The sequence below is a fragment of the Lissotriton vulgaris genome, chromosome 11 (assembly GCF_964263255.1).
Source record: "Lissotriton vulgaris chromosome 11, aLisVul1.2, whole genome shotgun sequence".
NCBI classification, from domain to species: Eukaryota; Metazoa; Chordata; class Amphibia; order Caudata; family Salamandridae; genus Lissotriton; species Lissotriton vulgaris.
The window spans coordinates 1049463643-1049491193 of NC_141699.1; the positions used below are offsets into that span (position 1 = coordinate 1049463643).

The 27551-nt window shown below is 43.5% G+C and overlaps 1 protein-coding gene across 1 annotated transcript in view; it reads left to right on the forward strand.

The window, feature by feature from the left end:
* The window catches only part of GHSR (growth hormone secretagogue receptor), a 62703-nt gene extending 35578 nt beyond the window's left edge, over positions 1 to 27125 (forward strand). Inside the window, exon 2 of the mRNA XM_086944939.1 lies at positions 26487 to 27125. Within this exon, the coding sequence (XP_086801065.1) occupies positions 26487 to 26791 (305 nt within the window). The 3' untranslated portion in view covers positions 26792 to 27125. The remainder of the gene's footprint in view (positions 1 to 26486) is intronic.
* Positions 27126 to 27551: the final 426 nt, after the last annotated feature.

Here is a 27551-nt window from a genome sequence, read left to right on the forward strand (position 1 = left end):
TAAGTACAAAAATATCGAAATAAAGATATAGATGTTAAAAATATCGATGCTAACAATATCTTTTTTTTTCTGTAAAAAAATTAATGTAAAATAAAGTAAATGAAACTAATAAATAAAATAAACATAGTTGAAAATATCTAATATTGTTTACAATTAATAAATAATACATATATAATAATAATACATTAATTAAACATATAAAGAAAATATATAATATATACGTACTTAACAATACGTTGTAATAATTATTTTAATAATTTATAAATTAATAAAAAGTATTATAAATTACAAATACATTTACAAACATAAAAAATAAATAAAAAGTAAAGAATTAAGTTTAATAAATTAAAAAAATTAAATATACCTTTAATATTTTTAAAATTAATGATATACTACATTATCTAAATTTATTTAAAAAAGAATAAATAGCTAAAAAAATAAAAATACTATTCAAAATCCATGAGTAAAAAAAATACAGTAATAAAAATGTTGGATAGCATAGAACTTAAAATTACCATTCCCACTCCAGAGAGTTCAACAGTAGAGAAACCGTTGTATAGCGTAGAGGTAAAAATTACTATTCCAACTCCAGAGAGTGCAACAGTACGGAAAACATTGGATAGCGTAGGGGTAAAATTACTGTTCCAACTCCAAAAAGTGCAACAGTAGGGAAAGCGTTGGATAGCGTAGGGGTAAAAATTACTATTCCAAATCCAGAGAGTGCAACAGTAGGGAAAACATTGGATAGCGTAGGGGTAAAAATTACTATTCCAACTCCAGAGAGTGCAACAGTAGTGTAAACGTTGGATAGCGTAGGGGTAAAAATTACTATTCCAACTCCAGAGAGTGCAACAGTAGGGAAAGCGTTGGATAGCGTAGGGGTAAAAATTACTATTCCCACTCCAGAGAGTGCAACAGTAGGGAAAACGTTGGATAGTGTAGGGGTAAAAATTACTATTCCAACTCCAAAAGTGCAACAGTAGTGAAAGCGTTGGATAGCGTAGGGGTAAAAATTACTATTCCAACTCCAGAGAGTGCAACAGTAGGGAAAACGTTGGATAGCGTAGGGGTAAAAATTACTATTCCAACTCCAGAGAGTGCAACAGTAGGGAAAGCGTTGGATAGCGTAGGGGTAAAAATTACTATTCCCACTCCAGAGAGTGCAACAGTAGGGAAAGCGTTGGATAACGTAGGGGTAAAAATTACTATTCCCACTCCAGAGAGTGCAACAGTAGGGAAAGCGTTGGATAGCGTAGGGGTAAAAATTACTATACCCACTCCAGAGAGTGCAACAGTAGGGAAAGCGTTGGATAACATAGGGGTAAAAATTACTATTCCCACTCCAGACAGAGCAACAGTAGGGAAAGCATTGGATAGCGTAGGGGTAAAAATTACTATTCCCACTCCAGAGAGAGCAACAGTAGGGAAAGCATTAGATAGCGTGGAAGTTAAATATAACATACTTATAAATAATTATTGTGAATAAAATAATTAACAATACATTTTTTAAATAACTCTACATCATTTGCAAATACCCATTAATAATTACTAAACACATAATTACAATTGAGTAATTAATTAACAATACATTAACAATAAATACCAATAAATATTAATTAATAAATATAAATTACCAAATAATAAATATTGAACACTAAAATATTTTTCAAAACAAAACCCATATTGATAATTAAAAATTGATTAACAATTAAAACATGGTAAACAATAAATGTATTTTTAAATAAAAAACATTTTTTATGAAAAATGAATTACCAATTAATCAAATAAATTTCCAATTAATAAAAAGTAATTTACAATTAAAAATATCAAATACCAATTGTAAAAAATTAATTACCAATTAAAAAATGTAATTACAAACCTTAATTACCAATTAAAAAAATTAATTGCCAATTAAAAAATTTAATTACCAATTACAAACCTTAAGTACCAACTAACAAAATTAATTAGCAATTAAAATAATTAATTATCAATTAATAATTAATTAGAAATAAAATAATTATCAATACCAATAAAGAAAAAAAGTTACTTAATTACAAATAAATTACTTCCCACCCAATTCCCCTATAAACCCACAACCCGCTACAGAACTTAAACTCAAAATTTAATTAAAATTAATTTCCAATTACTATAAATTAATAATAAATGTATTATAATTAAATTACTTCCCACCCTATTCCCCTATAAACCCACAACCGCTCCAGTACTAAAACATAAAATTACATTTAAAATAAAATGTTTAATATACAAAAAATAGTACACATATAATTTAAAACAAATAAAATACTTTAAAAAAACGTATAACACATACATATAAAATACATAATAAAATACAGAACAACAAACAAATATCAATATTAGTAATATCGAAATTAGTAACATCGATATAATTGATATCGATATTACTAACTTGGATATTACTTACATAGATATAAAAAAAAAATCAATATTACTTACCTTAGGGTCGTTATTCTGTCCAACGATATTCTTGACCTCGATATTCTTGACCTTCGATATTTTCAACTCGATGTTAATGTAGGTCGATAATAAGGAATTGATATTTTGACTGTGCACCTCAGGGAACATAGTAGAAATTCGAATTTAGTATGCCTGAACTCAGAATAATAAAATACTTTATTTTAATATTCTGTGTTTGCAAATACCACTTTTAGAAAGTCGGTATTGCTTGCCTAACCATTTGAGCCTGCCTCTGCTGGGTTGTGTATTCCTTGTCTGGGTTTGTGAGTGACAGGGCTGGGGGATTCCAGGAGACAGGCTGGGGCAGCCCAGTGGTGAATAGAGAGATCTGCATCTAGATGGGAGGGAGGAGTTGCACCTGGGACCTGAATAGGGCTGGGCCTTCCCTCTACAATGCTGACATCACCCCGTGTGGCTTGTCTGATGTCTCTGACATGCACTGTGAAAGGAGAGGAGGAATCATGTCAATAGAGTGCTGCAGAGCTGTATCTTCCCTCCCCTGTGCTGGCTCCACCTCCTGTGGGGCGGCTGATGTCTCTGCCCTGCACAGTGAAAGGAAGAAGAGAGTCATGTAAACAAAGTGCTCAAGGAGCTGGTTTGGACTAGGCAGAGGCCTCTCTGCTTTCAGAGGAGAACAAAGGATTTTGGGGTATAAATATTGGGACCCTGATCCCAAGAAATTAGATCACTTCTGGAACAAGAAACCTTTCTGCCAAGGAGAAGAACCAAGGAAGCTGCAGGAGTTTGGACTGCCCCTCTGCCAGTGTGCTGGCAGTGGTTGCTGCATTGCCAAGGGAAAGGAGAAGGAACTTTGTAAGGACTTTCATCTACAGAATATTCTCCAAGCGCTTGAACTGTGCTTGCCTCCTGCTAAAGTCTCAGGGACAAAAGACTTCACCTCCAGCTCCCTCCTGAATTTCCTTGCTGGGAATTCTGACTCCAGACACTTGCGTGCAGCTGGGAGCTGGAAGCGCGACGCATTGAGAAGAAGCGTGTCGCCGCCTCAGCTGAAATCATCGCAATGCCGGAGAAGCGAGCCTTCGCCGCATCTCCCTGGAAGCGTGTGTTCATCGTAGCTGGCTGCTGTTGCATCACCGGAGAAGCGTGACGCCATCGTGAGAGACGCGATCGCATCACCGGAGAAGCATGTCGCAGGGCCTGTCGCGGCTCCAAAGTACAGAGTCGTCGCAAGGCTGCCATGGCGCCATCGCATCGTCATCACATCGCCGCATCAAGTGCGCCATCTTCTCGCATCGCAACTGGATCGTCGCATCGCATCAAGGCGCCATCTTGCGCACCGCAACGGGCTCACAGGCCGAGAATCTACGCATCACCTCCGCACCGGTAAGGCTCACGAGGAGTCCCCTACTCTGCGCAAGCATTGAGGAAGGATGCAACCGTTCCCCGGGTCAAGGAACTAACGCATCTCCCCTTTTGCAAGCCTTTTGTTTACTTTGCGTTACGCATCCAGGTGCTTTGTTGAGAACTTTGGCGCATTTACCAACAACTTGAACTAAGAGACTTTAATTATCTTTTAAGTAATCTTAAGTGTAGTATTGTGGATTTTTGTCATTTGTGGTCTTGTGTTAAGTCTATATAGAGAATACTTATTTTTATAAAACCGGTGTTGTGTCCATCTGTAGTGTTTTCACTGTATTACTGTGCATATTCACAAATGCTTAACACACTGCCTCTGAGATAAACCTGTCTGCTCGTGCCAAGCTACCAAGGGGGTGAGCAGGGGTTATTAAGGAGTGTAATCCCCTTATCCTGACTTAGAAGTAAGGGTCCCTATTCGGACAAAGGTGAATACCATTGCCAACTAGAGACCCCCAGATCTAACAGCAATGTTGCATCCAACTTTTGCCAGTAAAGAAGATTTATCATAAACATAACAAAGATATAAAACCTAATAAAGCTACCCCTTTCTAATCAGGAATTACAGTTTAAAATTGTACTTAGAAATGCCCAATGTTATCCTATGAAAGGAGTAGGCCTCACAGTAGTGAAAAACAAATTTGCATGTTTGTCACTACCAGGACATGCAAAACATGTCCTCTCTTTCACCTACACAGCACCCTGACCTATGGGCTACATAGGGCCTACTGTAGGGGTGACTTAGGTATAATTAAAGGAGAGTTTTAAATGCCAAGTCGAAGTGGCAGTACACTGCACACACAGGCCCTGCAGTGCCAGGCCTGAGACAGGTTTGAAAGGCTACTGGTGTGGGTGGAACAATCAGTGCTGCTGGCCCACTAGTAGCATTTAATTTACAGGACCTGGGTATATGGTTACAAGGGACTTATAAGTAAACTAAATATGCCAAATGTGTTTACACCAATGTTGCCATATTCAGGGGAGAAGTACATACATGTTAGAATTGGTCAGCAGTGGTAAAGTGCTCAGAGTCCTAAGGCCAACAAAATAATCCACAAAAAGAAGCGGTAAGCAGGCAAAATCTTTTGGGGAAGACCACCCGAAGAATGACAGGTCTAACTAAGAGTATCAGTAAAATAGTGTAAGTAATCACATTCAATATTTTTCAAAACTCAATCAGAAAGAATTAATTGCAATAAGCAAAAGACTAGGCTCACTTAGTAATATAGCAGAAGCAAATTCTATTTACATTATCACAATTCAAGATCTATGTGCTCAGTGCTCAGGAGATCACACAGTGAGTGAAAAACAGTTAACAGTGTGTATAAGGAAAAAACAATGACAATGTAACATCTCAACAATTCTTGCATTAAGTATAGTAATGTTTCTAGGAATTGCATAACAACTTAGGGCCCCATTAGGATGGCGGGCGGATCGCCCCAGCTGGGCTAGCAGGAGCCACCGCCGGCCCGGTAGGGGCAATCTGCCCGCCATCCTCTCAGCAAAGACCCCCGCCATATTGCAATGGCTGGGGGGTCCGCAAGTCCGGGCGGAAAATCGTTTAATATGGTGGTGGTGTCTGTTGGAGACCACCAGCCATATTATGATGTGTGCTGGGACATGCCTTTCTGTGGTGGCATTGCCGCCACGGAAAGGCATGCGGAGTCTGCCTGCGGGGGCCGTTGCAGGCCCCCATGGACTCCGGGGGGGTGCACATGGGGGGTACAGTTCCATGTTGTGCATGGAAGTGCACAACATGCCTTCCTGGCATTGTGGCGGATGGTGCTGAGTGCACCGCCCGCCACAATGTCAGGATGCCATGTAATGGCCCCCACTGGACCCCCACCCTTATGGCTGGCGGTCCCATTTCACAATAGGATGGCGGGCACACAAAGTCCGCCCGCCATCCTAATGGACCTCTTAATGTCTAATAGCCCTCTCCAAATGTCAGAATCGTCAATGGCATTTCTACCCAAGTGAATACATGGGTCATCATCAGTACAAAGCTACCTTTAATTAAGCGGGGTCATGAACTAGTACTTGGGAATATTATTGGAGTTCAGATAATGAAACAAGAGGCCTACATTCATTGGCCTGGATGGACAGGGATGATATTAGCCGGCTGAAGGCCCACCTGAAGGCTGCCAATGCCAGCAAGCAGAAGTCGCCCACATGAGGCAGAGTGACACTTCAAACTAGAGGAATAAGGATACCAATCTGGGAGGTTTGGACACCAGCATGTTTTCTAAGTATTGTGGAAGGCTGCAAAGAGTGCAGCAGGCCACAGAAATACTTTAAAAATATTAACTTTGTTTCCTGTGGTCTATAAAACATTGCCCGAGAAAAGTTTATGATGTATTCAAGCATCAACAGAGTTGGAGCTTTTGCTCTTCAGCTCGGGAATTAATGTAGGGTTCCCTTGTGGTTGGTCTTCTGGCTGCATTATGTGTCCTAAGAAGTGTAAAAGAAGGACTCTAATGGATGGTATTTTGAACACAAATGTTTTATTAAAATGCTTATTAACCTCTTCGCCGCAGCGTGAATTGATCGCGGCGTGGACGGAGTTAGGGGGTGAGCAGGGCGCTCACTCACTCATGACGGCTCCACGCGGTCATGAGTCACAGGCGGCGTGTGCTCATGACGGCGTGGAGCAGGCATGACCCCGCCCACTCACTAATTCACCCGCACAGGCGTGGAATTAGTGCCACTCAGGCGGAGCGTGGGCGGAGCGGCAGTTGATGATGGCTCCACGCCGTCATGAGCACACGCCGCCCGTGGCTCATGACGGCGTGGAGCTGTCATGAGCATTGAAGTGGTTAACAAGTGTTGCAGTGTGTGTTATTATTGATGAATATTTTTGAATATGGTTTGAAAATGAATTCGTTTTATGAATGATTATTTACACGTCAAATTATTTTGTAAAGATTGATCTTTTGATAGTGTTTAGGCTTATATTGATGTCCTGACTCCTTGACAAAGCCAATAGGGCTGCCTTTATATATTCATGTGGTGATCCCTTCACAAAGGGAATAGACTTGTGTTGTACATTGATGAAGTCACCCCTTGTCAAAGTCAATAGGCCTACATTTTATATATTCACAGGAATTTACATTTAGAAATTGGCCGTTTTATTTGGGCATTGTAAACTGAAAATATTCAACTTCACTGTAAAAACGAAGTTTATAGTAATTTTTGTTATGGAAAATGTCAGTTAAAGTGTAACATTTGAAACTTTTAAAAAACACAGAAATTCACCATTTACTCCGTCATGTGCTGCTTATGACTTCACATATTACGTTACTCTTGACATGTTTATTGACACAATTGATGACATCACTGATGACATCTCAAGCATCATCGTTGATGACATCATGCAGCCGCTCTGTCTTTCACTGATTGTGCTGCCACCATGGAAGCACGTACCAGACTGGCCTGTGGCAGCTCTTTCATTGAAACAGAGCACACTGTTCATGTTTGCACCTGGCACATCTGCTTAATGGTGTGCCATGGAGCCAACAGAGACACGTCACCTTATATGTAATAAGGACCCTAGATTATCTCTGCAGCACTATGAGTTTACCTGCTATTTTGATAAAAAAATGTTTCAATAATTTATGGAAGAACACTGGATTTTGCCATTTTTATAACTTCTACAAGGCCCAAAAGCCTCAAAGCACATAGGTATTAAGGATCAGGATGTATAGGACAACAGCTTGGAAACACATGAAAAGGCTTAGACAAAATATATCTATATGAAGATATTATGAAGGAGATAATGGGTATTTTAGAGACTGATGAGATCTGTGTCTATCCTGATGAAGGCAGAAAAGCCAAAATCTTGTGTGCAAAGTCGATAAAAAAGTTACTGGAGTGAAGAGGAGCACAACGCTGGATAAGTTCATAACTGCAATGGATTAAATCTGATAAGGTCTCATCGCTATTAGTTTTATCTTCATCTGTCAGGATTTACAGAGCGAAGTCCTTTCTGTGTGAATGGAAGGGATGGTAGAGATAGGGTTTTAGTTTCTGTAAATTATAAGGGTAGATGTGTTTGTTTTCCAATATTATTAGGCTGAATAAGATGATGACACTTTAAATAAATTAAAAATACATATATTCTAAATGGCAAGTAGTTTTTTGTATCTCTATCAATAAAGTACAGACCTTCAGATTTTTCAGCATCCTTGAGAGTGAAGGGGGACCCTGTGCTGATTTGTTCTTAGAGCCCTTCATTATAAAAAATGCTCTGACCTAAAAGTTTGCTGACACTGTTCTCAGTGTGGCTAATGCAGGCCATCTGGAATTTTGAGTGCTGCACCCCATCAATTAGGGATTGTTATCTACCTTATATGGCCACATCTTCTTGACGATAATGGTGTTGGTCATAATGGTGGACTGATAAAAGTTTTTGGAAAGGTAAATGGTCTGTTTCTATCGGAAGAAGCAATTTATTTTAATATCTAATATTATTCTTGGTACCTGTAATTATTTGTTAATTAAATGCATTCCATCACCTAAGCGTAACGTTTTACAATATGTATTTGTGTTGTAATTCATTTGAACCAATTTAAGCAATTCAATATTTAGCCTATCTCATCATTGGTAATTTAATTAATTATAAAATTAATACAGTCTATTCATTTTAATAATATAATATAAACATAACCTTTCCAAATAATTAAATAATTGTTAATGAATTAGTTAGGGGAGAGTATGTAGCCTTACGGCTGCAGTGGTTGATCTTGAAACTGGGGAACCGGGTCTGAGTCTCGGCAACGTTGCTAAACATCCTGTGATTCTGGGCACATCACTTAACCACATCAGCGCGGCGCAGATTCCTGTGCTGTGCTGAACGTTCTAATGAGCCAACGGGCTCATGATGGAACGGTTTTGTCATGAGCACAGGCCAACCGACGCTCATGACGGAACCGTTCCGTCATGAGCATCGAAGGGGTTAATTTCCCCCTGCATAAAAAAAATGAATGTTTAAATCTGTAAAGAAACTGGTGCTCATGTTAAGCGCTCTGATACCTGATATCCTCGGGTCTGGTTCGCGCTATATAAAACTCTAAAAAAAGAAGAAGAAAAAATGAAAAACTAGCACAAACTACGATTTTAAGTTATTTATTTATGTTGTCATCAATGTAAATAAAGAACCTCATCTTAAAGCATAAATATTTGTATTTTTGAATAGCCTTCTTTAAAACCTTTTATTTATTTCACATTTTGGGTTATTTAAAAAAAAATCATGAATAATATTATTTATTACATTTTCAATTTTACATTTTCAATATATATCACTTTTTAATCCATTAAATTATCGTAATTTACATTTCAAATTAAATATAGAATGCATTTGTTAGGGGTTACAATGGGTTTCCCTTTCTCTTTTTCCTTATATACTTTTTTGGATTAATTAAATTTTATTAAATTTTTATAGATGGCCCTCTACTTGTTATACTAAGATGTGTTACTTACCTTTGGTGATGCAATGTCACATGATATAGTGGCTGGCAATGTATTGGTCACTACATGCAGCCACCACAAAATAGTGCTCATAATGATGCAGAGATTACAATGAGTGTTGGAGAAGTAGAGGGGGTGGCATGTAATGCACTTATGTCAGTCTTTGAAGGCCTCTTTATTATCTGATGCACCTATAGTAATTGCCAAGGCCCTGGTCTTTAAGACAGTGTCACAGTAGATAATGACGTACTCTTAGGATTACAGCTAAATCATTTAAATGCAGTAGATTCCATTTGGATTTTGTTGTGCACATCTTAACTTTGTACGTCAGGACTTTTTTAGAATATTTTTCGAGTTTAGAGGTAATTTGCCTTAAAAAAATTCCAAACATTTATTTCCATTTGCTATTCACTTGCACTAGGTTAATGTTAGGTAAGCCTCCTTCTTAGGCACACACATGCCATGACAGAGGTAAATCCTTTTAACCTTCTTGTGTACAAGGTTCAGGTCCTAGAATTGAAGTCTGTGGTTTTTGAGACTGGTGTGGCAGGCTGGAGTTGCTGGACCAGCAATAATCAAGGTGGACTAACTTCACAGCGGGAATGTTGGAGGTTACACACTATCAAAACTACCTTCTCTAAATGCAGGGATGTCTGTTGTCATCAAACTACACTAGACATTAAGGGGTCCATTAGGATGACGGGCGGACTTGGCCCGCCCGTCATCCTATCGTAAATCGGGACCGCCCGCCATAAGGGCGGGGCTCCCGGGGGTGCCATTAGGATGTGCCCGCCACAGTGGCGGGCACATCCTGTATTTTCAGCAATGTGGCGGGCGGTGCTCTCTGCACCGCCCGCCACAATGCTGAAAATGCCCTTTCACATTTTCATTTGCAAAGCGGCAGGCACCGCGCGGTGCCTGCCGCTTTGCAAATGAAAATGAAGGGGGGTACCACAGGTACCCCCATGTGCACCCCCCCACCTGTACTTCACTCTGGGGGCCCGCAGGGGGCCCCCAGAGTGAAGACCGCATGCCTTTCCGTGGCGGCAGCGCCTCCGCGGAAAGGCATCTAACAAGGCCCATGGTAATATTGGGGGCTGTGTCTAACAGACAACAGACAACAGGCGACCGGGGCGGAAAACAGGCGGGCGGTATTTTGCACCGCCACCTTCCCCTCCGCCATCCTAATATGGCGGGGGGATTTGGGCTTGCAATGTCGGGCGGCAGCGCCTCCGCGGAAAGGCATCTAACAATGCCCATGGTAATATTGGGGGCTGTGTCTAACAGACAACAGACAACAGGCGACCGGGGCGGAAAACAGGCGGGCGGTATTTTGCACCGCCACCTTCCCCTCCGCCATCCTAATATGGCGGGGGGATTTGGGCTTGCAATGTCGGGCGGTTTGCCTCCGCCAGGCCGGCGGTGGCCACCGCCAGCCTGGCGGAGGCAAACCACCCGACATCGTAATGGACCCCTAAGTTTTGAGTTGAGTAAATATAGCACCTCTTATCAGTGTCCAGCGGTCAATCTGTTTGTATAGTGCAGTATGTACCTATAGGAATTATTAATATGTTGCAGTGCATCTTTGTCTTCATCTTGCTGAGGTTTGGACCAGGAGGTGGAGGCGGCATTCATCCATCTGATGCCTGAAAAAATGATTATAAATATATATTGGGGTAAAAATGCTGTGTCAAAATAACATATGACTTGGTAAGGGTAAAATGTAGTTTGACTGCTGGGTATGAGGACCATATGGTCTCTTCTTTAGGTAGTCTGGAATACACAGATATGAACCTCCACCCCTCCTTTTCACAAGGTGAGTGCTAACCCATTTCTCATCCTGGTGGAGAATGCGTGCAATTTGATTTGCCATTCCTGTTAAAAGGAATGTGTCTGTAAAATTGTGCAAGAAGACAACTAATTAAAAATATGCAAACCACTCACCTTCTCCTGCAGATAACTGTTTTAAATGACAGCTGAGTGATTCCTGTTTTTTTTTTAATACTAAACTTAAATTGAATATCACTTAATACTGTGAAATGCAGAAGGGATGTTCCTTCCCCCTTCCTATAAAGCATTCAGCTCAATCGCACTATAACTGACTGAGGCCGCTCACTTGCTCTGTTTCACTGGATACTTGCACAAGGAGGCTGCTCATCGCCCACGGAGGGCTCCAGAGATCAAAGGGGCTCTACTGCCAGGTTGCGCTGCTGGTGGGAGCAGTTCCGCATTCGGCGGTATCTCTGCATGCTCCCAGCGTGCGCTGGACCATAGATTAAAATAAACTACTGCTGATCACACCGGGGGACTGCGAGGACCAGCAGCCTCTAGCTTCCACAGCTGGTGCCTCTTCCCCCGGCGGTCACGCCCCCTCATCATCGTCCATTTACCTTTCGCGACACCCGCTCCGCGGGTGCCGCTCACTTGCTCTGTTTCACTGGATACTTGCACAAGGAGGCTGCTCATCGCCCACGGAGGGCTCCAGAGATCAAAGGGGCTCTACTGCCAGGTCGCGCTGCTGGTGGGAGCAGTTCCGCATTCGGCGGTATCTCTGCATGCTCCCAGCGTGCGCTGGACCATAGATTAAAATAAACTACTGCTGACCACACCGGGGGACTGCGAGGACCAGAAGCCTCTAGCTTCTACAGCTGGTGCCTCTTCCCCCGGCGGTCACGCCCCCTCATCATCGTCCATTTACCTTTCGCGACACCCGCTCCGCGGGTGCCGCTCACTTGCTCTGTTTCACTGGATACTTGCACAAGGAGGCTGCTCATCGCCCACGGAGGGCTCCAGAGATCAAAGGGGCTCTACTGCCAGGTCGCGCTGCTGGTGGGAGCAGTTCCGCATTCGGCGGTATCTCTGCATGCTCCCAGCGTGCGCTGGACCATAGATTAAAATAAACTACTGCTGACCACACCGGGGGACTGCGAGGACCAGCAGCCTCTAGCTTCCACAGCTGGTGCCTCTTCCCCCGGCGGTCACGCCCCCTCATCATCGTCCATTTACCTTTCGCGACACCCGCTCCGCGGGTGCCGCTCACTTGCTCTGTTTCACTGGATACTTGCACAAGGAGGCTGCTCATCGCCCACGGAGGGCTCCAGAGATCAAAGGGGCTCTACTGCCAGGTCGCGCTGCTGGTGGGAGCAGTTCCGCATTCGGCGGTATCTCTGCATGCTCCCAGCGTGCGCTGGACCATAGATTAAAATAAACTACTGCTGACCACACCGGCGGACTGCGAGGACCAGCAGCCTCCAGCTTCCACAGCTGGTGCCTCTTCCCCCGGCGGTCACGCCCCCTCATCATCGTCCATTTACCTTTCGCGACACCCGCTCCGCGGGTGCCGCTCACTTGCTCTGTTTCACTGGATACTTGCACAAGGAGGCTGCTCATCGCCCACGGAGGGCTCCAGAGATCAAAGGGGCTCTACTGCCAGGTCGCGCTGCTGGTGGGAGCAGTTCCGCATTCGGCGGTATCTCTGCATGCTCCCAGCGTGCGCTGGACCATAGATTAAAATAAACTACTGCTGACCACACCGGGGGACTGTGAGGACCAGCAGCCTCTAGCTTCCACAGCTGGTGCCTCTTCCCCCGGCGGTCACGCCCCCTCATCATCGTCCATTTACCTTTCGCGACACCCGCTCCGCGGGTGCCGCTCACTTGCTCTGTTTCACTGGATACTTGCACAAGGAGGCTGCTCATCGCCCACGGAGGGCTCCAGAGATCAAAGGGGCTCTACTGCCAGGTCGCGCTGCTGGTGGGAGCTGTTCCGCATTCGGCGGTATCTCTGCATGCTCCCAGCGTGCGCTGGACCATAGATTAAAATAAACTACTGCTGACCACACCGGGGGACTGCGAGGACCAGCAGCCTCTAGCTTCCACAGCTGGTGCCTCTTCCCCCGGCAGTCACGCCCCTTCATCACAGCGTAAAATAAAAACTAGTTCAGTCCCTCCCGCAGCGCGGGACGCAGCGCGGGGCGAAGCCCGGGCCAAGGGCGGGCCCGTTTAAGCCCGTTCAAGACCGGGCAGGACTGGACTGGGCCACCCTATTTGCAGCTTGTGCTTTAATATTCTGCCACTGTTATAAATGTAAATGTAAATGTGGGATACTTGTATAGCGCACAGTTACTCTACCCGAGTGTCCCGGCGCTGTAGACCGCTGGGGAACCCGTCCTGGTTTTCCCTGTGAGATGGTCCCTTTTCTGGGTATCTCCAGGGTGAAACCAGGCATCCCTGGCGTCTGTGGGGGGCCGTTGTAGAGATGAGGCAAGCTAATGCCCAGAGTTGCCGAGTGTGCTCCCCGGTCAGAGTAGGCACCGATGCGAGAATTATCAGTCCGCTGACCCTGGTCCAAGACCCTGCCGCGTCGGGAATCGAACCCTGGTCCCGGGCCGTTCTCTGCACTCGGGTCTGCCGCCTCTAACCAGTGAGCCACACCTCTCCACACCACACTAACCTTTTGGTTCTGGCTTAAGAAAACTCATTGTTCCTTACTATTGTAAATAACCCTCACGATACAATGTCCACGAGAACCACTAGGAACACAGTTAAAAAGCAGGCTCAATCCGCTGGTGAGGTCATTGGCCCAATTGACCAATTTATAACTAAAGCCAACGATGCCATTGAGCAGGGCATCATTCTTCTGGATCGGAGGATCTCACAGGACTTGATGATTGCCAGACGCTCTTCGATGGGCCTACTGGCTAATGTAAAAACCCCCTTACGTCCTGTTGATCTACCTCCACCAGTGACAGTGCATGCAGAGACGCACACTGTTCCCCGCACAGTGGACCTTTCTGCATCTTTAGACTTGTCTGAATCCCATCTGTCCCTGGAAAAATCTCCTGCTATCTTTGCTACTCAACAAGATAACTCCCCCTCTTCCACTATGGCTAGGGGTATACGAGAAGGAGCAATCCCTAAAAAACTAAAGAAGAAGACAACCACTAAGTCCCCCCATACCACCATTCCTCCTGTTACAACTATCCCTACAACTCCTCTTTCCTCTAATTTTCCTCCGCAAAACCCTATCCCTTCACCCCACCACCATTCTCCTTCACTGTCAAATGTTCATATAGTGGATTCCATTTCTGCTAATTTGAACATCAGCTGTACCAGCTCAAGTAGCCATTACAGCGGAGGAGATATGGTAACTGGTAATCTTACAACCAACACGTGTAGCAACGACAGCCTATTGCTCACCAGAATTGGTGATTTATTTAAATCTCACTTGGAACCCATAGAAAAGGCCCTACATATGGTTCAGTCTCAACTTACCCAACTGTCCCTTGCACTATCCCAAAGTACAGGAAACAAGAAGGATTCCAATCTGGCGAAAGGCAGGTCTACTACTTCAGACACTCCAAACGCCAAAGCGCTAAAACCTGGAACCTCTGTGCAGAACCCCAATTCCAACAAACAAAAAGTCCCTGAGAAGCCTATTAAAAACCATTCCCTTGCATCTACAACCAAGCCGCAACCGCCTCCTAAATCCTCCAACCCTTTACCACCCCGCACTGTAACCAAACCTAAACCAACAGCACCCTCCCTACCAAACCCTCCTTCTTCCTTACCCACCTCTGCAGCCCCCACTCCGGCTCCTGCCCAATCCAATAATGCTACTGGATTCAATACCATTCCCAACAACCGTAAGAGAAGGATCCCTCCTATCCATCTCCCACCTGAGGCCTCTCCATATGTAGTAATAATGATTGGGGTTCCGGAACTCCCCCAAACCAAGATGAACCGGTTTGGTCCTTAAAAAAAAATAAAGTAATATTCTGGTTGTCCAATAATAGACCGCTTCCAATCTTTATGGACAACAGAGTTACTACAGTGCGTAGAGTGCCTTGGTTAGGCAATCTACCAAAAAACACACAGGGCGACTGTATTATAGTAAATTTTGAAGACCCAAATACAGTCGAGCATATTTGCTCCTGGGGTGATCAAATCTCTACTGAAGGGAAAGCTACCCATAATCTGTCGCATTTCTATCCCCCTAGTACACGACGTAACGCAGGTCCTCCGTGGTCCTGGACCAGGGTAGGAAACTGGGGCGGAGTCAGAGGCCGAGATCAGTGGTCGGGGTATGGCTTTAATAATCCATCATCAGGCCATTTTAGCAATTGGAGAGGTCCACCACTATCCAATCGATATGATTGCTTGGATATGGTGGACTGACTACCTTCTCTACCCACAACAGACAGCAGCTACAACAGCGTCTTTCCCAACCCAAAAGACCCCTGTAACAGCATCCGGACGGCTGATTCCTTCTTGCCACCCTTGAGTGGTACCGAGCTTGAGTTTTCCCCTCCCCAGCACACCCTGACCCATCAGCAGTTATCTTCTCCCCAACAGGCCGTGTGTCACACCACGTTAGTTACCCCCGTAGACCTGCTTCCAAATATACAAACCACTATTTCTCAACTTAGTGAGCCCAAACCCAATTCTTCTTTTCCTGCTATAACTACTCAGTCCCCGTCCCAATTCCCACACTTTTCCGCTGAACCTCAGCCTCCAAACCCTACTTTTTCATCAACCCAGGACCTTCCAATTCTATTCTGGAACATAGCTGGCTTAAGATCGAAAATCCATCTTCAGTCCTGGGCGGAAGTAACCAACAAATTCAAGTTAATCTGCCTAGAAGAAACTTGGGCAATTGACCCTATTCATATCCAGGGTTTTAAAACATTTCACCTTCCTTCCTTACCGTCCACACATGGTAGACCTAAGGGCGGCTTAGCCATCTATGCTTCCAATTTAATTGCTTTTACGTTCATGGAAGTTCCGCTAGCCTCGCCAATTTTTCAAATCCTTAAAATAGTTCCAGATAACCACTCATGTTATTATCTCATCAATATGTATAATAACTCTTCATCTAGCGACTGTGTAAAATCTCTATTGGAAATTACTTTGTATTTACAAGACCAAAAAGCTATGAACCAAGAGTTAAACTGTCATATTGTGTGGGGTGGGGACTTCAATGTGTATTTGTGTAATAACTATAGCAAAGGTATTTGCGGGCTCTTAGATGAGCATGACGTCCCCCTGGCCCACTTCACCCACAGTACAGTGGGTCATGCACTAAATACTTGTATTTCGGTACTAGAACTTGAATTCGCGAACATCTTAGTGTGTCCTGCTGTAGAGTTTAAGACGACTTTTCATGGTAGAGGAGCTACCACAATCATCGATTTTATTTTATGCTCCCAATCCCTAAACAACCGACTGAAGCAATTTACAACTGGCACCGATCCCTCAAGCGACCACTACCCAAATAGCATAATCATAGTATTAAATACTCCATCCTCAGCCTGCCCAAAAACAAGTCTCTTAGTGCAGCACTCTCTGGAGATGAGTAAAATTAATGGTTATGCTGTCAAGTGGGCGATGATCAACTCGACAGAGACCACTAGTAAGATCATTCAAAAAACCCTTCCTTTAATCCACCACTGCTTGGAGACGTCATCTTCCCCCCAGTTGATTCTCTCCAGCTTTGCTAAGATACTAGAAGTCATCAGACAAGAGCTTACCCGCCCACATAGGTCTCACGACAACGATAAGGACTCCAGAGGGTGGTTTGACTCCCGTTGCCGTAAAGCGCAGCGTGCACTGAAAAGTGCTCTACACAATCAGACTAGGGACCAGCCCCTAATCGCCTCCCTAAGGAAAAACTATAAGATGGCACAGCAATCCCGTAAACGGGAATTAAAAAATAATCTCTGGGCCCAACTACACCAGAGCACTCTGACCAAAGACTCCACCATGTTTTGGAAAACAGTTAAGGCCCCTTTCCTAGCTGACGAAACTGCGACACAGCATTTAGATGTGGCAGTAACCGCCGATAAATGGGTAGCACATTACTCGCAGATTTTCGGGGACAACCCCCTGACAACCGAGGCTCCCAGTTCAGATGCGGAAGCTCCCACTAGCAATAACATCTTCCCTATCGACCTCCACTTCGATCTAGAGGAGGTAATCACAGCACTGACTGCCTCTAAGACCGGTAAGGCGCCCGGCCCAGACGGGGTGCCCTTAGATATATTTGTGAGCAACATAGATCTTTGGTCTCCAATTGTCACACAGGTCATGTCCGCAGTTACCCAGATTGGCCTTATTGACTCTTGGTCTACCTCTGTGCTCCTGCCCATTTTCAAAAAGGGAGATCGGGATAACCCAGCCTGCTACAGGCCCATCTCCCTTTTGGATTCCCTAGGCAAGGTTGCCGGCAGACTTATCCTGGAGCGATTAAGGGACTGGGCCACAGAGAATAAGATCCTAACTGATTTACAGTTTGGGTTTCAAGAGGGCCTGGGCACAGTGGAACAGGCCCTAAACCTGACTTTACTTATAGGCAAATACGCTGGGGCCAAAGGCGGTAAACTTCATCTAGTTTATGTGGACTTGAGTTCCGCATTTGATTGCGTAATTCATCTCAAGTTATGGGCGATCCTGAAAAACCTGGGTATAGATCCTGCACTGCTGAATTTTCTCCGAGAGCTATACTCGGACGCAAAAGCTTGTGTGAGATACGGTACCAAAAGGGAGCTTACTGAATCCTTTAACATCGAAAAAGGCGTAAGGCAGGGATGCGTCCTTGCTCCATTCCTATTTAACATCTATACTAATGGACTGGAGCAAGCGATGCTAGTTGACAGTAAAGATCTCCCCTGCATAAGCACCCGCCCTATCCCTGCATTACTGTATGCAGACGATTCAGTCATCCTAGCTAGGACACCCAATCAACTTCAGACCCAACTAGAAAAATACTGTGACTTTATGTCTTCTCTTGGTCTCAAAGTCAATAAGTCCAAGACTTTCGTTATGAATATTGGGAAGAGAGCCCAAAAATGTAAATCTCTCTTTATTCAGAAGACCAGATTAGAAACTGCTAATACCTACCCCTATTTAGGTATTCTTATTGATAACCATCTGTCCTGGAAACCTGCCATATCCAGTAAAAAACTGCAGTTTCAACGCACAACATCAGCACTGACTTCGTTCTCTAGGAAACTGGGCAAGCCCGCTCCTACTGTGCTTCTGAAGATCTACCAAGCTAAATGCATGAGCGTGGCTACATACGGGGCTGGAGTCTGGGGCTATGTGTCTGCAGACGAGCTACAAACCATAGAAAACTACTTTTTGAAATACATATTAGCCCTCCCCCGTAGTGCTCCTACTTACGGTGCCCATGTGGAACTCGGTTGGGAGTACCTGACTGACATCATCAGATACCAGCCGATTCTACTATGGCACCGCATATGGACCCAGGAGCAATGTCATCTAACTAGGTCACTAATATCTGACTGTCTCACTTTGTCCCACTGGAAAAAGATTCCTTGGCTGTTATATGTATCAACATTTTTGACAGATTTGAACCACCCTGCATATTTCACCGACCCTGAATCTCTATTGGGCATATCTAGAAAATCATTGAAAAAGCTATGTGCTGACCACTTAAGCGATCTTCGTCTGTGTTCTGAACTAGTCAAAAAGTCAAATGTTCATCTAACGATGGTCCAAAGTTCTTATGGCATTCAACCTTATTTGTCTTTTTTTCTGTCAAACCATGAGAGATATGTTTTAACCAGATTTCGGTTTGACGTATTCTATCGCCTTGTCTCACTGCCTGTGCCCTTAGACTGGTCACGAGAATTAGCAAACTGCCCCTGTGACGGTCTTACTCGCCAGTCAACTCTGCATGTAACCTTTTTCTGCGCTTTTTATAAATCCCCGCGGAAACGATGGCTGGTTCCATTGCTCCGGCACTTAGGTCTGAGAAGATGTAGACCGGCTCTTTTGGCACTTCAATACTTAGACACCCCGTACGTTGCCAAAACTGTTGCCTGCTTCCTCAAAGCCTGTTTGAAAACTCATTCCCAGCTATTGGCAACTGTCTCCTAAGATTTTACTGACTACTGTGCTAGTATTCTTGTATAAAGAGTGTTAGTGATTATTTGTAAAATACCTGCCTTCCTTAGCAGCAAATGAGCAAACTGAATTTTTACTGATTATCGTGCTATTATACTTGTATATAGAGTGTTAGTGTCTACCTGTAAAATGCCTTCCTTAGAAGCCAATGTGCACATTGAATTTTTATAATGTTGTAATGTTTTTAAAATGTACTTTTTATGATTGTAAATTCAATCGAAATAAAGTTATCTTTTGACTTGACTGAGGAACAGGCCGAGTCAGTGCTATATTTGTAAAATAAAAAATACATCAATAAGTGCATGGACCCAAAGTGGATCTTGGTAGTCTATAATCAGCACTGTTGCATTCTGCAAGGCACAGGAGGGGCATAGCACTTTAAGCCCCAGGAGTTCCAGCGTTAGACGCCACCAACAACGCTGCGACGCGCCCGGAGGCGCCTACAGCAGACGCCGTCAATGTCACTGTGACATGCCTGCAGGTGCCTATCTTCTTGGTGGGGGCAGGGGCGTAGGAGACATTAAAATTCTGGGGGGGGACAGGGACAACCTTGTGGACTTTCCATTGACCCTATACAAATCACTGCCCGTTAAACAAATACAGTCGCATAGTTTTGAAGTGAAATATTGAGAAAACTAAAGCAGGCATGTAGTCACAGTTTGCATTATGCTTTATTGTTATTTACAATCACATAGTAATCAGACTAAATGTTAAAAAAACAGGTATATGAATCTTGCATCTTCATGCACCAAGCAAAAAAGGTCGCTGACTCAGGGTGGGGCGTCGTGTTTGCAAGTGCATTATGGTTTGAAAAGTACCTGCTGCTGCGTTCCTGGTCTCCAGCAATTTCCAGGTAATATTAAAAATGTGAAGATAACTCTGGTGTTTACAGTATGTTCTTTATTGAGAGAGATCGGAGGTTTGTCTAGTGGAAGTTTTGACTCATAGTAAGGTAGCCACAGTGGGGTAATATGCCTGCTGCAAAGAACGTGTACCACACAGATCACAAAATGCATATAATGTAAATAGGTCAGCGAGTTACTGCTTTTGTCTGAGAGATTCTTTTGCTATTTGCAGTTTATAAGTTAAAATACTAACATTGAACAGTGAGCTATTAACCGTCATCAAAGAGCTGCATGAAAACTGCTAAGTATAGATTTGAACGTTATGATTTTTCCCCAGTCTTTCATTATCCTAAGGTTTGAAAATGGGTTCATGAGGATGGAAATTAATTCTGATTATTAAAGAGAACCCCCAACCATTGTGTTATGTTTAAATTCTAGGTTTGTGCTTCTCTAGTGTTGCAGAGCCATCTGTCCCCTGGCACTCCCCAACTTTTTGCTGACTTGTACTGGTGGTACCTCACTCTGACTGACCCTGGCCCCTCTGACTAACTAGGCCCAGGGCCAGTGCTTTGTTGAAAGAGACACAAATACAGTAAAAACACCTACATACAATAGGGTGCACTATGTGTTAGGGTACGTCCATGATTGACATGACCTCTCCTATAGGGCCCTAGTACATAATAGGGCATGAGGATTGAAACGACCTTTAAGTCCCTAGTATATATTAGGACATAGTGGTTAGAGGCCAGCAGCCCTTCCTGCACTTGCATGTGTGCACTGCTGTAGCCTGAGGTCAGTTTAAAAGCAGGCCGGTGTTCGAGGACTGCTTTTAAAATGCAAATTGTGCCCAATATTGACTTTTGGTTTGGGGCACTTACAAATTGATAAACTAAAATGTTGGGGCATATTAGGTATCCACAGGGGTTCCCCTAGGTGTCCCAGGGGTTAGAGGTCAATTATCTACAAGGAGGACCCTTAAAAAATGAGTGTTATATGCCCTGGGTTTAGTGAAATTGCATATTCACTGCCTACATTGTAGTATAGTGCTTCCCAAAATCGGCGTTTGTGCTAGGAGCACTGTGAAGTGAGGATCTGCAATACTTTGATTTAATCAGAACCCCTAAAGTCGTTCCTATGTATTCTAGGGGTGGGAGGTCCTGTAGGTATAAGGAGGATCCTACTATAGGCCCTGGTATTGGAGAAATTGGCCAATTATTTTTTCCATTGCAGATCCCCAGCCAGTAGGTTAACATTGCAAGAGGTTATTAATTAATAACTGGAGAAAGGAAATCCATACAGCTAGGATTAAAGGACTCGGAAGAATGCTAATGATAAAGGCAACAATGCGATATTGTTGAATTTATTCTAAAATGTACAGACAAGAAGTTATAAGACTTTCTTGTCTGCAAGCCACAATTCAGCCCTCTAGTGCCCTGCCTTGATTTGTCAGAGGTAAGTGGATTGGACTGGCTGTTTGAAGAGGTGATAAATGACCCAAACAGCTGCGTTGGCTGCTTTTGGATGTAATGAAGTATTGAAACATCACGCAAAGAAATAAAGAAGTTCTTGATTCTGAATTGATCATCGTCTGGATTGTATTTAACCATTTGATAAGATATTGTGACACTAAATGAACTATATCTCTTTCTGATTTGAGAAATGGACTTTGAATGTTAGGGCCCATTACTAGTGGTCACATGACTGAGATTTTTCCTTTTTTGCAATTAATTGGATACTAAAATTTTTGTTCTCACTCTGATTGTTATATTGTATCTGAAATACCTTGTATTTTGATATATTTGGAGCTCAGGGAGGATACTCCATTTAGGTCTGAACTATGGCCTTTGCTACTAGACTTGTGCATGGATGCTGAACGGGTGGCCTTCTTGCACTGGTCACAATCAAACCTGACAGCCTCTGCCAGATATAATGAAAATGGCTCACTTTCGGCAACCTGGTAAGTTAAGAGAGGGGTAAGACAGGGATGCATCCTAGCCCCCATTTGTTCATCCTATACATTAATACATTAGGGGATGCAAAGACATCCCCAGAGCTGGTCCCAAACTCATCTCATCTCTGCTATATGCAGGTGATAGGGTGTTACTTGCCAGGACAGCCGTGGGGTTGCACAGCCTTTTAAATACTTTTACTGATTTCATGGCCTCACTCGACCTTTCTATTAATTTTTCCAAATCACATATAATGTCGTCAGGTAAAACAAAGCTCTCCAAACACAGGATCTTCTGCAGGGGGAAAGAACTAACTAAAGTTTCTACATTCCCATATCTGGGTGTCCTGTTCGATGACATGGGTGGCTCAGAGACCACTCAAAAAGAACACCTTGGCCAGAGCCGCTGAAGCCACTATGGATTTCACTAGGAGAATGGGGGTCAAACCGTTACCCGCCTTCCTGAAGGTATACAAAGATAAATGTATACCCCTGGCCACATATGGCAGTGATGTCTGGGGTTACAAAGATGTGAGTGAACTGCAGGAGTCTGAGAATAAATTCCTCCGCAGACTCCTAGCAGCACCCCCTGTACCCCGTCCTTGATGGTACATGAGGAACTTGAGCAGGGTCACATCTCTGATCTCATCGCTATGGCCCCATTAATGCGGTTGTTGAAAATGTGGTCCAACCCCACTCCTACATTGAACCAGTTTGTCCTAAAGGACTGTCAGGGTCTTGATGGGGCCCTAGATATTCCACGGCTGGGTTATGTCTTAGAGCTGTTAAAGAGTCTAGGGCAGCCCGCGCTGTTTACACAAGATAGGCTGATGTGCTCTAGTGAGTTGCGAGATATTAAATTACTGTCCTTGGCCAAGAGGGTGGCAGAAAGGCAAAGCATGGAAAATATCAAGCCCACAATAAGGCACTATTTAATATTGAGTCCAGGGACTTTAGCCCAACCTTACTGGGCTTATATTAACACCTTCAAGGCTTATGACGGGCTCAGCTCGTCATGAGGCACAGTGGATCTGTGCTCATGACGAGCTGAGCTCGTCATAACTGCCGCGGAACGCCCATGCAGGGCTAATTCCCCTCCTGTGCGGGCGTTCTAAAGGAGTGGGCGGAGTCGTGACGAGCCCAGCTCGTCATGAGCACAGCTCCACTGTGCAGCATGACGAGCTAGGCTCGTCACGAGCACCGCTGTGCCGCGCGTGGCCCCTCCGCCCGCCGCACCGCGGAGGAATTAGCCCCGTGTGGTAGGGGATACTAATCCACAGCACCATTTTCTCTTAACTAGGTTTAGGTTTAATTTCGTTCACTGGTTTTTATCTGTTCCAGGGGGCTTTTCCAAGCCAGTGACCTAAAGCCTTGCTTCTGCGATCATTTTTCGGAACAAGATCTTTTACAGTACATCTTTTTTTGTGATTTTTATACTAACTTATGGGGGAAAAATATTTTTCTACTTTTAAGCCACTGCAATTTTGCACAAGTGAAGCCAGCCCTGATACATTTGCAAATGTTGTCTTCACCCCTGATCTGTTTTGGAGTTGTCAGTTTTCTAACAGGTGCTAGAAGACAAAGGAAAAAACTTTATGGCATAATGTGAGAGCTTTTCATTCTTGTTTTATGATGAAATATATATGCTTATAGTGTGGGTTGCTTTTAGAGATTTTATGGTATTACATTAGTTGTTTTATGCATACATATGTACCGTACAATTTTGCACTTCATAGGTCCATTTAAAGTCCAGTCTTTGCACTTTCTGAGTAACATCCATTTGATTGTTCAAGCTCTTTTATTTAGTATTAAATCTTTTTATTAACATATGAGCACACATACATGCAAATTATTTTATTTAAAGGATTTGGATGGCTCAGTTATCCCTATTGGAAATTGTATATGATTCTCATGCACTGATTAGTTTTTAGTATTTATTTACTGTGTGTTTTAGGTGATTTTATGGCTTATATTGGCCGAATGAAGTTTCTTTGAATGACTGAGTGAGTGCTGGGGCTGCTAAATACCAAGACTGTCTAGTTCAGTGTCCAACTCATGCCTATTTCTTCCACCACCGCCAGTGGTTAATTTGTAAAAATAAAATAAGTGCAGGGGCTCTCATCAGGAGGCAGCTTGCAACAGCCCATTTCTCCTGTTAGCGCTGCCTAAAACATAACCAAATATTAACCATGAAAGTGGGGTGAGGATGGGACATAATGGCCAGAGCTGCAGAATTTGGAGCTGGGGAACCAGGTTTGAGTCTCGGCGTCGGCTCAACAACCTGTGATTCTGGACAAATCTCTCAATGTGTCCTTAACTGGTGCGCATGTAAAGCGCCTGTGTTGATAATTAAGTGCTGGTGCAGAGCACCAGAAACCACTGGCTCAAATTAAGCACTGTGGTGACCACCCTAACCTGTCAGTCTTTTTAATCTCAATCTTGCTGCTTCTTTTTCCTTCCTGCTGTCTGTTAAGGGGCACTTGGGGGACATACCTTAAGGACATGAACTATCAGACTACAAAGCAGAGAGTTGGTGTGCCGATACAGCGGGGCAGGCAGTGGCATACTCTAGAAAAGTTAGGTGTGCAGAAGGTAAGGGACAGGAACAGGGCAGAGAAGGCAAGTCAACCTTAATGTGTGGAAGGAGGGAAAGAGAGCAATAACTAGAGAAACACAATGAGTTGACACAATAGTTCTTCACAGGTAAAACTCAAAACCTTCACAGCAAAACAGAAACTCCAAGTGCAGATTATTCCTACAGATAGTCACTCTGCAAACCCCTTTGAAAAGGGGCAACAGACGCAGGTATGTATATGAACCCTAGATGACAAACAAGGATTGCACTTAAATTCACAAAACAAGCCCCTATGTGTGTTGTTGGAAGGACAGTGGAGATTCCTAAGAGATATCAATATCCCACTGTCAAGCTTAAAGCACTTAAGACTACATGTAGTACAAGACAACCAAAGCAAGGAGGCAATGTCTCTCCAAAAGAAATGCACTAATAAACATGTGAGGACAAACTATTATTAGAAGGTGAACAGCAGAGAGAAAACTGGTTTAAGTAAACAAGCATGGATAAGGCAGAAGAAACTGAAATGTGAGCTTCAGACTAGCAAGGCAAAGGTGCATCACTAGAGAGTGAATAGAGCAGGGGATGAACTAGCAACCTAAGAATGTAGCAAACACAGAAGAGCAAGACATTATTGTAATACACAAAAATGGACAAGGCAAGAGAAGCACAAGTATTAGGAACTGTAACAAACGAGGCAAAAAAAATGAAGATAAAATACTAATAAACATCAGGACAAGCACAAGAAGGATCATCTCTGAAGCAAGCAATCAACCGTGTCTTCAAGGTGAATTAGAGACAACAAAAAGGGGAAACCCAATATATGGGCATTAAAAACAAGAAGCAAAACTATGAGACTGTGGAACAGTATAGGAGCTGGAGGCAGTAACAAAAAGAATAAGCAAAGGGATACCTGGATCAGGAACAATTGTACAAGACAGGAAGCAAAGGTAAATGGTAACAGAAACACAAAGAATGACCTATGGGTGAACTAAAGAGGGAGTAGCACAATGGCTGCCTGTGACTGGAGGCTGGGAGCTGAAAATAGATAGGCAATGCAGGGCTGAGGGAAGAATGGAGCAAACTGTGCTAGAACAGGACACAAACTCTGGCAGAAGTAAGGCAAACATTGTTAAGCAAACTCTACACAAGTTTTCAGGTTTAGAGAGGTGTCAACCATCAATGTAGGGACCAGGAGCTTTAGACAGTGGCAGTTCATAAGCAGTCCAGGCAGCAGCACGCCCACGGTGGTGGCACATAATGGTGCACATAGGTGTGTGCAATCCCTTTCTCTTCCAGGTCCAGGAAGAGAGGATCCAGTGCTGAGGAATAGAAGGACTGGTACCATTGAATGTATTTCAAAGTCGTTATTGGGTGTTTATGAATACTTGGTCAGTGCAAATTTGGAATGTGTAGTCTGTTGAAACAAATGTGTCCAGTGTGCCCAGGATTGAAATGGAAGGCAGACAGAAATCATAATGGGACTATGGATGATTTCGGGTGGTGATTTTCAAGCTACATTTCAACCTTAGAGGCAGAGAAATTGAACCATAACACTGCCTGTCACATTTTTCCACACTTTTTCTTCCTCATTTCTCCCTTTTGTTCCTCCCTCTCTCTTGCTTGGAAAATATAACATTAGACCCAGTTCCCCAAAAATAAACGCTGATGCCCAAGACCCGCAAACACTGGTACAAATTAAGCTCTTGACATAGCTGTTCTTGACAACTAGCAAAAATAAAGGTATCATCTGTGTAACATAGTTGAAGACATAACAGCCCGACAAAAAGCTAACAAACTAGTTTATATTTTCCTAGTCTGCAGCTAACTCTTCTCTCCTTCTTTCTCTTTTCTAGTTGTGGTGGTGTTCGCCTTCATTCTCTGCTGGTTACCATTCCACGTTGGAAGATATTTGTTTTCTAAATCCTTTGAAGCTGGATCGTGGGAGATATCTGTTATCAGTCAATACTGTAATTTGGTTTCTTTCGTTCTTTTCTACCTTAGTGCTGCTGTCAACCCCATCCTGTACAACATTATGTCCAAAAAGTACAGAGTAGCCGCATGCAGGCTGTTTGGACTCAAAGCAGCAGCCCGTAAAGCGCCCTATGCTACCAAAGATGGAAGTTCTCCTGTGTGGACAGAGTCCAGCGTCAGCAGATGACATAGGGAACTACAAGGGCAAAACACAGACCTACACTTGCCTGCCAAAGATTCCCCAAAACCGGTCTCAGGATGATGGTTTCTGGTCCAGGGAGGACCTGGCTTGGCAGTTCGGGCTGGACTGTTCCCACGAGGAGCAGGGTCAAGACTGATTTGCATATGGATGGGTCCAAACTGGAGTGGCGTGGTGAGCAAATGAACGATGGATTATACCCAGATCTGTGACTGGGGGTGACTGTCTGGCAAGTTTCAACACTCCGTCCATCATTTTATTTTGTGATGTTGCTTGAAGCGAGCCATACAGCAGCAAAGGAAGAATCCGATACACAATGTTCACACAGAAGTGGTGATGGCTGCATCCAGTCCACAGGATGTCATCAGCTTCGCTTTGTGAAATAAGCAGAGTGCTAAATAAAGACAATGGGCCCGATTCACAGAATGAACTTAAGACTCAATCCTAAACTTACTACTATTTTGGTATTCACAGAATAAACTTACTACTTCTGGCATTTACAGAATAAACTTACTACTTTTGGTACTCACAGAAGTTAGGATTTTGTCCTAAATTTTTCTTAAGACAAACTTAAGACAGACTTAAGACAGACTTAAGACAAACTTAAGACAGACTTAAGACAGACTTAAGACAAAATCCTAACTTAAGTCTGTCTTAAGTTTGTCTTAAGTCTGTCTTAGGTTTGTCTTAAGACAAATTTAAGACAAAATCCCAACTTCTGTGAATACCAAAAGTAGTAAGTTCATTC